The 12,435-nt window shown below is 40.1% G+C and overlaps 1 protein-coding gene across 11 annotated transcripts in view; it reads left to right on the forward strand.

Annotated features, from left to right (window-relative positions):
• NSD3 (nuclear receptor binding SET domain protein 3) overlaps positions 1 to 12,435 on the forward strand; it is a 70,467-nt gene that overhangs the window by 24,938 nt on the left and 33,094 nt on the right. For all 11 annotated transcript variants that reach the window (XR_006277155.1, XR_006277156.1, XR_005290311.2 and 8 more), the window contains 6 exons: positions 1,487 to 1,555; positions 2,055 to 2,214; positions 3,477 to 3,631; positions 5,564 to 6,079; positions 8,008 to 8,134; positions 12,304 to 12,404. Coding sequence is in view for 8 of the 11 variants with exons in the window: in XM_043503135.1 (XP_043359070.1) it covers positions 1,487 to 1,555; positions 2,055 to 2,214; positions 3,477 to 3,631; positions 5,564 to 6,079; positions 8,008 to 8,134; positions 12,304 to 12,404 (1,128 nt within the window). In the remaining 3 variants the exon portion in view is untranslated. The remainder of the gene's footprint in view (positions 1 to 1,486; positions 1,556 to 2,054; positions 2,215 to 3,476; positions 3,632 to 5,563; positions 6,080 to 8,007; positions 8,135 to 12,303; positions 12,405 to 12,435) is intronic.

Consider the following 12,435-nt stretch of genomic DNA (forward strand, 5'->3'; position numbering starts at 1 on the left):
TGAAACGAGTGATTTGTAGTCATTTACTTCCTCCTTCTAATGTAGAAATCCAGTGCAACCCAAACTCTTCAGGGGAATGTTTACATTTAAAATAAAATGAATATGGAATCAAAACTTTATCAAAATTTAAAACATTGAACTTTATGCTTTGAATTTTGGTTTGTCAAACAACTGGTTAGAATTTGCTTCTAGGAAACTAAGTGAGAAGTATGCAATCTTTTGTTTGGACTATCTTTTGGGTGATTAGCTCAATAGTTTTGGCAGAAATAAAGTTTGTCAGCTCATTGTAGTAGAAACATAGGCAGAAGATATGGGTATATTTGCCATTAACAGGTTGGTGTAGCACGGAAGAATTTGTAGTATTTATTTGGTTGAGGTTAGACAACTTGTAGAGAACAACCCTTGTGTGCCACTTTAAAACGAAGTACTAACATTTCTATGTATCTAAAGTAACACATGTTGAGAGCTCTAATTGACATGTACTAGCTGGTGTGTTTTAAGTGAACGTTTTTTAGACATTTCAGTGTGAAGCATGCATGTATGATTATCATGGGGCTAATGTGTAATTTCATGGGAACATATCTTCATTTTAAGTGGACTAATTATAATCTAGCTGAATGGTATATTAGAGTTTCTGACTGAATGCTTTGTCACCCACACCCTTCCCACTAACGTCCTCTGCCTTTCCCTTTGAGTGTCTCCATTGACTACCGCTTTTCCACCATATTAAACGCAAGCTTCTGGTCCTTGCACTTAAGGCCCTTCACAACCTAGCTATCTACTTATCTGCTATTATATCATGTGCCTTATCGTATCTACTCCTCTGGCAATGCTAATTCCTATTGAACCTTTATCTCCTCTTCCCACATGCACATAATACTTTCCTCCATCCCATTCCTTAAGCATGGAATGCCTGCCCTCCTCATATTAACCTGTAAAGCCACTACCCTGTTCTCTTTCAGAGCCTTCCTACAAACCTGTCTATGATATAATGTCTAAAGTGAACTGCCAACTAATGTTGTTCATATTTCTTGGGGTTTTTTTAAACCAATAAATAACTCTAATACTGCTGTCTATTTATATAACCAATTTACAGTGTGTAACTGTGTGCTGCTCAGTTTCCTTTTCTCCCTTCCCTATTCCCTCGGAGTTGTATCTCAGTTTAGATTGTAGGCTCTGTGGGACAATTACTTCTTTATTGTAAATTGTACATCACCTAGCACAATGAGACCCTGATCTGATTGGGTGCTACTATAATGAAAATATATCAAGTAGTTTGGGAGAGATGAGTATTTTAAAACTGAACGTAGATCAGTCATAAGGAGTTGATCATGTTTTCTGATTTTTATGGTGGTGTTTTTTTCTCTCTGCTAATTATTTTTCTCCTGCTCCTATTTTTTTTTTGATGGGTTCTTCTGTTCTACCATCCCCTTACCCTGTTTACTTGTATTTTCCTGTTTTCTCCTTATTGTTACCCTTTTCTTAGAGACCAAATGAGAGGCTTAGTGTGCTATCAGAAAGACCAAGAGAAGATATACTGTTGGAGGAAACCCCGGTTAGTACTTATGTAAATTAACACATCTTGGACTCTTAGTATTATAGAAATTGTCTTGCTGACTCATTACTGTATGAACATTTTATACCTTATTATCAGAAAAATCAATCACTGGTGTTGGAAATGCCTATATAATTATTATTGTGGCCAGTGCTCACTGTAATTGTATATGATGACAGAATAAAGCAACACCAAAATGACATTTATAATTGGTTTACTGAGTAGAAACTTTCTGTGGTGATCTCTCCCCTTTAAAATGTCTTTATTATCAATCATTGCTTGTCCTCAGTGAACCATGCAATTGGAGTCTGTGTCCCCTGTTGTCATGGTTGCATTTGACCATCAAGTGCCAGCTGAAAGAAGAGAGGAAAAACTAAACTGATGAAGAAATAAAAATTAAAAAAATTCAAACCAAAGCACCTTATGAATCATTGTGCATTAGTGAGTGGTATTAAATTGTTTTCTTCTGCAGCTGATATGACCGTTATCTTCTTTATAGGTCCAGCAGTTCTCGCCTTCTCTTCCAACACAAGTTACAACTGCCATCAAATTTCAGGTTGGCGATCTAGTCTGGTCCAAGGTGGGAACTTATCCTTGGTGGCCTTGCATGGTTTCAAGTGATCCACAGCTTGAGGTTCATACCAAAATTAATACAAGAGGTAAAGAAAGAGAACCATTGAGTGGACATGTTAGATACTGTATCAGTAATTGCTCCTTAATTAAAAATACTGTTATAAAATACAACTGACAACTTATGCCAATTGGGAGCGTGCTCCCAGAGTGAAGTTAGCAATGATGAGCCAAAAAAATAACTTTAACTCTCTCAATGTGACACAAACAGATCTATTCTGTTGTTGTTCACCTAGTGCAATTCAGAAATGCAGAATTGTCTTGATTTTTGTTCATTTAAAAAAAATCAGAGGAAAGTACGCAACTGATTAAATGATTAATTTTGATTTATCTTTTTTTCCTAATATTGGTTTTAGAACAAATATACGTGTGTTCATGTAAAAACAATAACCGATGAAGTTATTTTGGAATGAATTTAAAGAAAAACAAGTTGTCCACTAAGTGGCATTTTTGCGGGTAATTGACATCTGGATATTTTGAAAATGAAATTTTGAATGATTTAAAAAAACCCCAAGATTGCCATAGCTACTTCATTGGTCTGGCTTAGCTTCCCCTGGTCCCAACTTGAAGATCTGGCCCTTATGGTCTTCCTAATGGGATTAAGCATGCAGCCTGTTAAATAGGAAAACTTCAGTCGCACAAAACATTGCATGATTCCTAGGTTAGTAATATGAATAAACAAATGCATGTATGCTCTCAGACTGTGTGTTTACTTAGTTTAGAGAGAGATTCTGCCACTTAACTCTTGTTGAGTTAGTATCCTTAAAAGTAGTCCTACTGATATCAGTGATACTGCTCAGTGTGAGGACCAGGTACTGCCACCCTTAGACTGTAACCTGAAGGCAGGGACAATGCCTCTTTACTTTCTAAAGTGTTGTGAAAAGTTGTTACAATACATAAATGTGCAACTTCAATTTCTCACAGAAATTTAGTTTTGTTAAATGTTTCTATTTAATAAAGATGAGTTTCAAGCAAATTCAAAAACTAGATGGCTAAGATGTTAGAGTAGCCGCTCCCTCCCACCCCCCCAAATTGATTTAGTAGCTCTAGTTTAGCTTTTAGTCTGACTGCATAATCTTATATAGGCACTTTTATAAAAACCATATCAGATGTGTAAGAAATGGAGCTGCATGCATTTTACTTTCTAGCTTCTATAGAGCTAAGGAGAACTTCTGTCTGCAAGAATTGAATGAGTGGAGTGGAGTAAGAATGTTAGGCTAATATAGCCAAGTAAACACATGAACTGACTTCAGTTGATAGTACTGCTTACTAGAGTGTGTTTTAATTTCAGGTGCCCGTGAATACCATGTTCAGTTTTTTAGCAACCAGCCTGAGAGGGCATGGGTGCATGAGAAGCGGGTTCGAGAGTATAAAGGACATAAACAGTATGAACAATTATTGGCAGAGGCTACTAAGCAAGCCAGCAACCACTCTGAGAAACAGAAGGTATGTTCAGCACTCAATTCAGAGTATATTATCCACAATGTCTATCAAAGTAAAATCTAAACTTACAAAGGGGACCCATCCTGAAACCTATTGTAGACTGATTCATATTCGAATGTTGGAAAAATAAAGTACTGTGTGCATTCCACCTATGACTAAGTAATCATACTTTGCAAAGATAGTTAAATGTTTCCACATGCCCTTATGTCCTCCTTATGGATAAGGTGTTATCTGAGCTTGTTTTATCCCCAGTGCAAAATTGATGCAAATATTTGTATCCCCCGTCCCCTTTCAGTAACTTTCTTGGCTGTAGTCCATTTCTGGACACTTAGTTTGTGTGTGTGTTTGTGTGTGTGTGTGTGTAACTTCAGAATAAATATTAGATCACTAATTTTCAGTGTTTCTGTTGTTAATATATTCCTTAGAAAGCAGTGCACGTTTTAAATAGCAATGTTTATGCTCTCATCGCTATCCTATACATTTCTGATGTTATGTAGATTCTGCTTATTAGCAGTCCCTCAGTTGCCAGCAAAAGTTGCTTTTATCCAATAATTGCTAATAAATGGAAGGCAGGTTTGCAAGGCAGCAACCAGGGAAGGAAGTGCTGGGAGGTGAACCTGCCTGCAGGGAGAATAGCAGAGTGAAGGTGCAGCCCTGATGCTGGAGCTTTCCGCAGGGAGTGGGGGTGTTGGGGCCCACAAAGCTGCACACAGTACCTCTTCCTGCACCCGATGAAGTGATCTGTAGCTCATGAAAGCTTATGCTCAAATAAATTTGTTAATCTCTAAGGTGCCACAAGTACTCCTTTTCTTTTTGCAAATACAGACTAACACGGCTGCTACTCTGAAATCTTCCCTGGTTGCGTCTCAGAATGTCCTAGTGCAGCCCCCTGGCAGGGATCCTGGAGAAGGCAGGGAGAAGTACTGTGTAGCTCTGGCATCTGGGCTGTAGCCCCCTCCCTGCTATTGCCCTGCCCATGGCCTCTCCTCTCTGTCTGCTGCCCCTTCCTGTGTGGTCCCTGTGTGCATTCAGTTTTGCTGGGCTGCAGCCCCAGAAGGGAACACTGGGACATGCTGAGCATTGGCTGCAGGCGGGTATGTGAGGCTGCAGTCCGAGGAGGCATGTCCCATCACTTCCTCTCCTGGCTGCAGCCTCACAAATGTGCCTGCAGAGGGTGCTCCACATATCCCAGGGTTTCCTTGTAGGGGTGTAGCCTTACAAACATGCCTGCAGATGGTTCCTTTCTTCCAAAAAATGTTGCTGATAAGCGAGCGGCATGTTGTTGCTAATATCCGAATCCTATCAACATTGATATTAATGGGATGGATGGTTCCCAGCCATATGTTGCCATTAACCAGAAGTTGCTAATACCTGAATTGCCCTTAAGCGAAATCTACTGTATTTGTTTAATTGAGAAGGGAACTATTGGCCAGACCATCAGACTTATCACTGTTTTTTGGTGGGCTTCTCAAGTAGATATTTAAGTTAATTAGAAGTAGTAATAAATGGGGAGTGAGAGGTTTAGAAGAAGAAACAGGATTAAAATAAGTGGGTGAATTGGATAATCTTCTGGCTCATATATCTACAGAATTGTGGATTAAACTTTGCCTGCCATTGTCTTTAGAGGGGTTGCTCAGAGCAGAATATGATTCACAGATTTCCCTGGTGATGGTGAAGTATGGCCCAGTAAGAATCCAGTTTGACTGTCAATTCCAGTCTGAGTTTGCAGGCCTGGTCCCCAGAAATATCTTGTAAACTGAAAAAACATTCACCTGCAATCTGAGCTACATCAGGGTCATTGGAATGGCTTACATAGGGTCATTTTGTAGAGCAGGGCCACATTTTAAACTAGTTTATTTTAATTGAACATTTATTTTAATGTAGCCAGGAAGCTAAATAAAATACATGTAATAGAGTTCTCTTTTTGTCTTAAAGATTCGTAAGCCAAGGCCACAAAGAGAGCGTGCTCAGTGGGATATTGGTATTGCCCATGCTGAGAAAGCATTGAAAATGACTCGGGAAGAAAGGATAGAACAATATACCTTCATTTATATAGACAAGGAGCCAGAGGAGGCTTTGTCCAAAGCCAAAAAGACTGCTGCCCCTAAATCAGAGGCTAAAAAGAATCGTCGGCCTAAACCGGCATTGAACGCTCAGCCAGAACAGACCAATGCGGAATCCACATCCCCCTCATTATCAAATACTGAGGTGCGAAGGCAAAGTCAAAGGAGGCAGTCAAGTGTGGAAGAAGAGGAGCCACCGCCTGTGAAAATAGCATGGAAAACAGCTGCAGCCAGAAAATCCTTACCAGCTTCAATAACCATGCATAAAGGGAGTTTGGATCTTCAAAAATGTAACATGTCTCCAGTTGTTAAAATTGAACAAGTTTTTGCCCTACAGAATGCTGCTGGAGATGGAAAATTCATCGATCAGTTTGTTTACTCTACCAAGGTACACACTTATTTGTTACTAACTCCTTTGTCTGTAAATAACACCCACCCACAATATTTAATATGAGGCTCAAACTTAAGTGTCCACCAACTTTCAAAATGTGATGGTCCATGCAGGATGCTTTTATTAGATACTACATTAAATCTGTCAGGTCCTGCTTTTTATCAGTAGCCCCCATAAATAGAAACATCTTAAAACTTTACTAACTACAAGGGCTAGTACAACCAACAGTCTGTGGGGTTTTTTTGTTCTGTTTTTTTAAGAAATGGAGGGTGGAGAGTTACTCTTTGGTTTTAGTGACAGAAGTTTCTACAAAACCATTAAGCTACTGCTGAGAACTTCTGAAATCAATAGGTACAACAAGCCACTTGTTTAATTCTAGTTTCCCACTTTAAATCAGAATTGAGCTGCTCAGCCCTTCTAGGTTAAATTGGATCTACCACTTTGGTGCCTGTTTGCAACAGGTGAGATTACAAAATGGTGCGTAAGTAGTGAGTTAAAAGCAAAAAAATGAACAATCCTGTGTGGTAAAGATATTTTTTAAAATAACTTTTACCTCTTAGTCTCATGCAGATCATCAGCAACCCCTCAGTCAGTGTAAGTAGCAGTAGTGGGGCTAATTGGCTGCCTTACTTTTCTGCCCTGTCTTCCTTGAGGACATATATGTGCAGTAACTCCTCACATAACGTTGTAGTTATGTTCCTGAAAAATGCGACTTGTAAGTGAAAGGATGTTAAGCAAATCTAATTTCCCCATCAGAATGAATGTAAATGGGGGGCTTAGGTTCCAGAAAAAAAAATGTTTTGCCGTACAGTACTCTAGTTGGGATTTGCTTCCACCTTACCCCACACGGGCACAGCCCACTGGCACTGGAGGCAGGCAAGGAGGCTGAAGGTGCCATAGGCTAGGAGAAGGACGTTGCATAGATGCAGCTTCCCCAACTCTGCAAGCACCAGGGGTGGGGGGGCTCAGCCTTTGGACTGCCCACTCCACCCCTTCCCCCAAACCCCTACCCTTGACCCGCCTCTTCTCCCCCTCCTTACTCCACACATTGCGTCCTCGCTCCTGCCTCCTGCCTGCAGCAATCAGCTGGCTTGCACATTCAGGAGGGAGGGGGAAGGAACAAGGACATGGCTGCAGGCTCCCACTCCCTCTCCCTCCCTTGCCCCCTGAACAGTGCAAGCCAGCTGATTGCTGCAGGAAGGAGGCAGGGGAGGGAGTGGGGAGGCTGTGTGCTGAGTCCTCGCTCCTCCCCCTCCCTCCTGCCCAGGGCAATCAGCTGGCTTGTGGCATTCAGGGGGCAGGAGGGACGGGGGAGGAGCGAGGACTCAGCACACAGCCTCCCCACTCCCTCCCCTGCCTCCTGCCCTTGGCAATCAGCTGGTTTGTGGTGTTCAAGAGGCAGGGGAAGGAGGGGCCTTTCTCCTCCCCTTCTCCCTCCTGAACACCGCAAGCCATCTGATTGTTATGGGCAGGTGGCATCTGTGGGGTGTGCCAGCGGGTGGGAGGTGCTGGGGGGGGTAGCGAATTTTAAATGGAGCATGTTCTGTAACTGAGCAGAGATATAAGATGGAAACAACATTAAGGGAGAGGACATTAAGTGGGGAGTTACTGTACTTTTAAATTTATATACTGGAGCTCTTCTGTGGATAGGCACCTTAGGAATACCCACAACAACAAAAAACCCACTCGTGCTGTTCAGTGAGAGACTGGTGCATTCAGTATATTTATTTGAGGGGGAAAACTTGGAGTCTGTCTTAGGAGGTTTCCCTCACTGGTTCTAAATTGTTCTCCCTCATGGTAATGATCAACGTTGTGGCTTGAATTTCAAGTTGTAAGTGATTTCCTAGTAGGCTTTGTGGTTATTGAATTAATTTGCATGGTAGTCTGATCAGAAAATCACTATCTTTATTTGTGTTCTTTAAAAGGGAGTTGGTAACAAAACTGAAATAAGTGTCAAGGGACAAGACAAGCTTATTTCTACATCAAACCAGAAAAATGAGAGAGCCACTGCACAAAATCCATCCTCACTCGAAACAACTTCTGGGTCAACAGGTAGGCAAAGGTTGGGACTCCTTGACTAAATCTTAACAAATGAGCTTTAAACAGGATGCAAAAGTCAGGGTTCCCTCAGGAATTAGAAAATCATTATGAACGTATTTCTCTTTACATAATGATTGCAGCAAACGTGGCATATGTAATCCACAATGGGTGCAGTTACTTGGAGGGGTGATCTTTATGGCTCTAAGTATTTTAAGTGATGGGTGAACTGCCTTTAGCTAAGCCAGTTAGAATCCTGGACTTGAGGGAAGGATGCTTGGCCAGTCTGAAGCAAGTCAACATATTTATGGGATGGCTGTGGTGGTGGAGAAAAGACAGGGAACAATGGGTAGTGTAATAGTTCACTAAGTTGGGAGGCGGTAAAATGGTTCTGTGTTAGCAAACCATTACAGTAGCTTTTGGCATCAAATTTCAAAAGTAGCAATTAGGACCAAAACAAATGAGGCAAAAATCAGCATATTCTTGTAGTTGGAGCCAGACTTTATGAATCAGGAGTAAATTCTACTCCCAAATTTACTGTTTTCTTGTGTGACCTTGCACGAGATAATTAATATCTCGGTGCTTCAATTAATCCTGTTGATAAAATGGGATAATGCATACCTTTCTGAAGCACTTTGAGCACTCTGTTAGGCACTGTGTATGTGTCTTTAAGAGAAAAAAGTGTGAAGCAATCAAGAGTATCTAGAGGCTTAGAATAGGAAAGAGAAAGCCTAAGACAAATTCTCTGAAGAAACTGAACTTAACACACATGCAGGGAGAGAAGAGTGAGAATTTAAATTGAATGAGTTACTTTTACCTTGGAGCAGAAAATCGATGATTATTGATGCTGTGACTTCAGAAATGGCTATGGGTTTGGCTCTTCTTTCAGTGGGGATGGGCTAATCCCAGCAGAAAGTCTCTGGGAGAAAATTGATAAGACATACTATAGAAAGAGGTAGGGTGGAAGATGATGGGGGAGAGAAACAACTTCAGTCATTCTCAACTGAACTCCATTTTCAAGTCCTTCCTCCTATTGTATTGGTTTTAGTATTTCAGCCAAACGGTCTTTATCTTCGATGTGGAAAACACATCAGAGATATTATGTGTTTGGACATATGTTTGTAATCATATTATAGATAGTATAGACTGTGGAGAACACCTAGTTTAATAATGATTATGTGAAAAGTAAGCTTGGGGTGGGATCAGAAGGCATTCATTTTATACTCAACAGCAGGATGAACAGTTGTCTTTGGTCTGGAACCAGAAAAGGGGGGTTTGGTTCAGCTTAGGTGCCATAAAACTGACTACTCTTTCTAATAGTTTTTTTTATCTTGTAACATTATTCAGTGTCACCCTTGCTTTAGTTATGTAGCTGTGCAAAGGACCTGGTCCTAGTGTAGTTAGCTCTCTTTTCAAAACAAAAAAAATAAAGCTAAAGACACCAAAACAAAAAACCCTCACACCATTCTGCATATATTGGAACACTCTCCCCAGCCCACACAGTTCAGCTCCTCGGCATATATAATTCTTGTTATGTAGTGTTACTTTAAATCTGCTATCCCCTGGGTTTTCACAGCAGACTGTGCCTGAGGACTTTCAAATGCAATATGAGCACTCTGGATTTTTTTGACCCTGGTGTGAGCAAGATGGGTTTCATCTGCTGTTGATGACAATCTTTGTCTCTCCAGTTTATAATTGCTATGGTTCTGGCAGCTTTTTCCAAACTGTTGCTACTCTGTTAATTGCCCAACAACAGAGGAGGTGCTCTGTTTTGTTTCCGTCCCGTGGAAATGAAGGGCATCACCTCCACAATTCGCAGTGGCTCTTAAGGCATAGGGAGGGTGAGAATTCTGAGCCTCTTTTTTTTCGTTTTCTCAGGTTTTTTGGATACGTAAAACATCACCTGATAACACCCCATACAGTGCATGAGCATTACTTCAGTATACACTCCAAACAGTCACTTTCAAAGCCATTTCCAAAGTCCAGACAATTATTGATCCCCTCTCATGGAACATAACTGGAAGTCCTTTTTTCAAATTTAAGGTCACCGGAACTTCAGAATACCTTTACGGTAAAGTATTTTACAGAATGACTCTGGGAGCCCTGATGCATAAGCCACAGTGAGATGTACAGAATTCCATAATACTGGGGAAAATCTGTTTCTGTAACCTGGAATCTGATGAGAACTACCTTGAGAATTCTGTTTAAAGGGGAGACTGGAGGTATAAATGGAAACAAAACTGACCCAATGATTTGGTAGCTAGTGAGGTGCACTGCTGGTTATAAACCAGTCTGAATCTAGCTCTTGTTCATATATTGCACAGAAGTGGGATAAGAGTATTGTGGAGGTGATGCGCTGAACCTTTGGGGAATGGGGAACACAAAGTGCATATTGCACTACTTAGGCATACCACTGGCATCCAATACGAAGTGGCATTAGTCTCCAGCGGCACTATCTTCTCTGATACAGGTCTTCCATCACAACATAACTCCTTCTGCTGTGCTGAGCATAGAGAAGAAAGAAGAATACTGATTAGTTGAACTTTCCTAGTCAGACTTGTCCAAAATTAGGGAACCCTTTCCATGGATAGTACAAGGCATGCCAGATGAACATAGAGGTGACACAGGAGGGGCTGCAGATCAGGTGTCTTGGGCCAATCAGAGCAACTTTAATACGCAGTAAAATTTGAGGTATACTCTTGCCTTCTTAATCCCAATATGGGAACACTCTCAAGGACCCAAAAGTGAAACGAATCTAAAGCTGAGGGGCACTAAGATTCTCCGCCAAAACATACAACGTTCTAAAATGTGTCCCTTTTAAAAATAAAACCATTTGTATTTGCCAGTTGTTCCTATCAACTTCCATTGCACCAATTTAAATGCACAATTTTCTAAATAATGAGAAAGCAAGATTAACAATAGATCATCAAGTGCATAAGGGAAGGGTGAAGTTCCATGCTTCTAGAGTCCTCTGGAATAATTTCCAGCCTTTGGTTACAGCCTACCTCTTTTTCTAGATATATAGCATAATATCAACGGAAGCAGCACAGACACTTATGGCCTCCAATAATGAATCTTCTTAACATAATACAAAAAATTCCAGATCCGCATTTTTTATTCTTCTAAATAATAATCATTTGAAAAAAATATAAAAAATATTTAATTTCTATCCTGTTAGGTCGAAAATACCTGATGCTGAAGAACAAGACTGTAACTCATGATAAAATAGAATTTTTGAACTTTGGACTTTTCTGTCAGTCTTACACCTTTAATTATGTGCTTGGTTTCAAGAATTGCACATTCTACAAATGCTGTGTAGATGCTTCTCAACAGGAGCAGTGTTGTAACACAGAATATTCCTTTGCCCTTGCCATTTTTTTTTTTAAATTAGCCTGTGTTCTGGTGTCTTCAAGTATCTTAATCACCCTTATTAATCTGAGTTTGTTTTCCAGGGAATAAGTTTAAGAAACATATTCTTTAGTCTTTGTCTGCTAGAATAGCCTCCTGTCCATTGATCACCATTTGTTTTCAATTTTTTTCTCAGCATCCTGAAATCTTTATCTAAAGCTGTCAATTTTTTTATTTATTGCAACTATGGTAGCCTAGCTTTTGACTAAACTTGTACTAATATCTAGAGTTCTGAAATTTGATAAATCAGTTTATTCACCTGACCATCAAGTCAAAGGCCCAGAAAAGCATGTTTTGGAGAGTGAAAGTTTGGAATGTAAGTTCTGAATCTTTAGAATACCAAGACATTTTAGATAATGAGGTTTTTATAGTTATGGATACCTTCCAAAAAAAAGCAAAAGGCAAACTAGTTAATTAGAAAACAATCAGACTGGAGGCTCTGAAAGTGACATGCCATAACAAATTGTCACCCTATTCCAAAAATGTAGATTCCAGCCTTTCCCTTCACCCTTTTATTGGTGTCTTTTCTGAACCCAGACCTCTCTCCATTAGATGTATTGTCTGCAATCAGGGCTCCAGCTGGCGCAAAAAAAAAAAAAAAAAAAAAAAAAAAAAAAAACCAACCCTTTGAACTGACTGTTTTTAAAAAGTCTGTTCAATATCAAAAGAGCAAAAAAAGTTTTGCTTTCATTACTACAGCCATTGACTCGGTACTGAACATATCACACTAAGCTGAAGTAGAAGGAATCGCGTAATAGAATCCTTTCCTTCCTCAGGTTCTGTAGAAAAGAAGCAACAGAGAAGATCGATTCGAACCCGCTCAGAGTCTGAGAAATCCACTGAAGTTGTGCCAAAGAAGAAGATCAAAAAGGAGCAGGTTGGCTTCCTCCATGTAGAGAGTTAAAATA

The sequence above is a fragment of the Dermochelys coriacea genome, chromosome 26, assembly GCF_009764565.3.
Source record: "Dermochelys coriacea isolate rDerCor1 chromosome 26, rDerCor1.pri.v4, whole genome shotgun sequence".
NCBI classification, from domain to species: Eukaryota; Metazoa; Chordata; order Testudines; family Dermochelyidae; genus Dermochelys; species Dermochelys coriacea.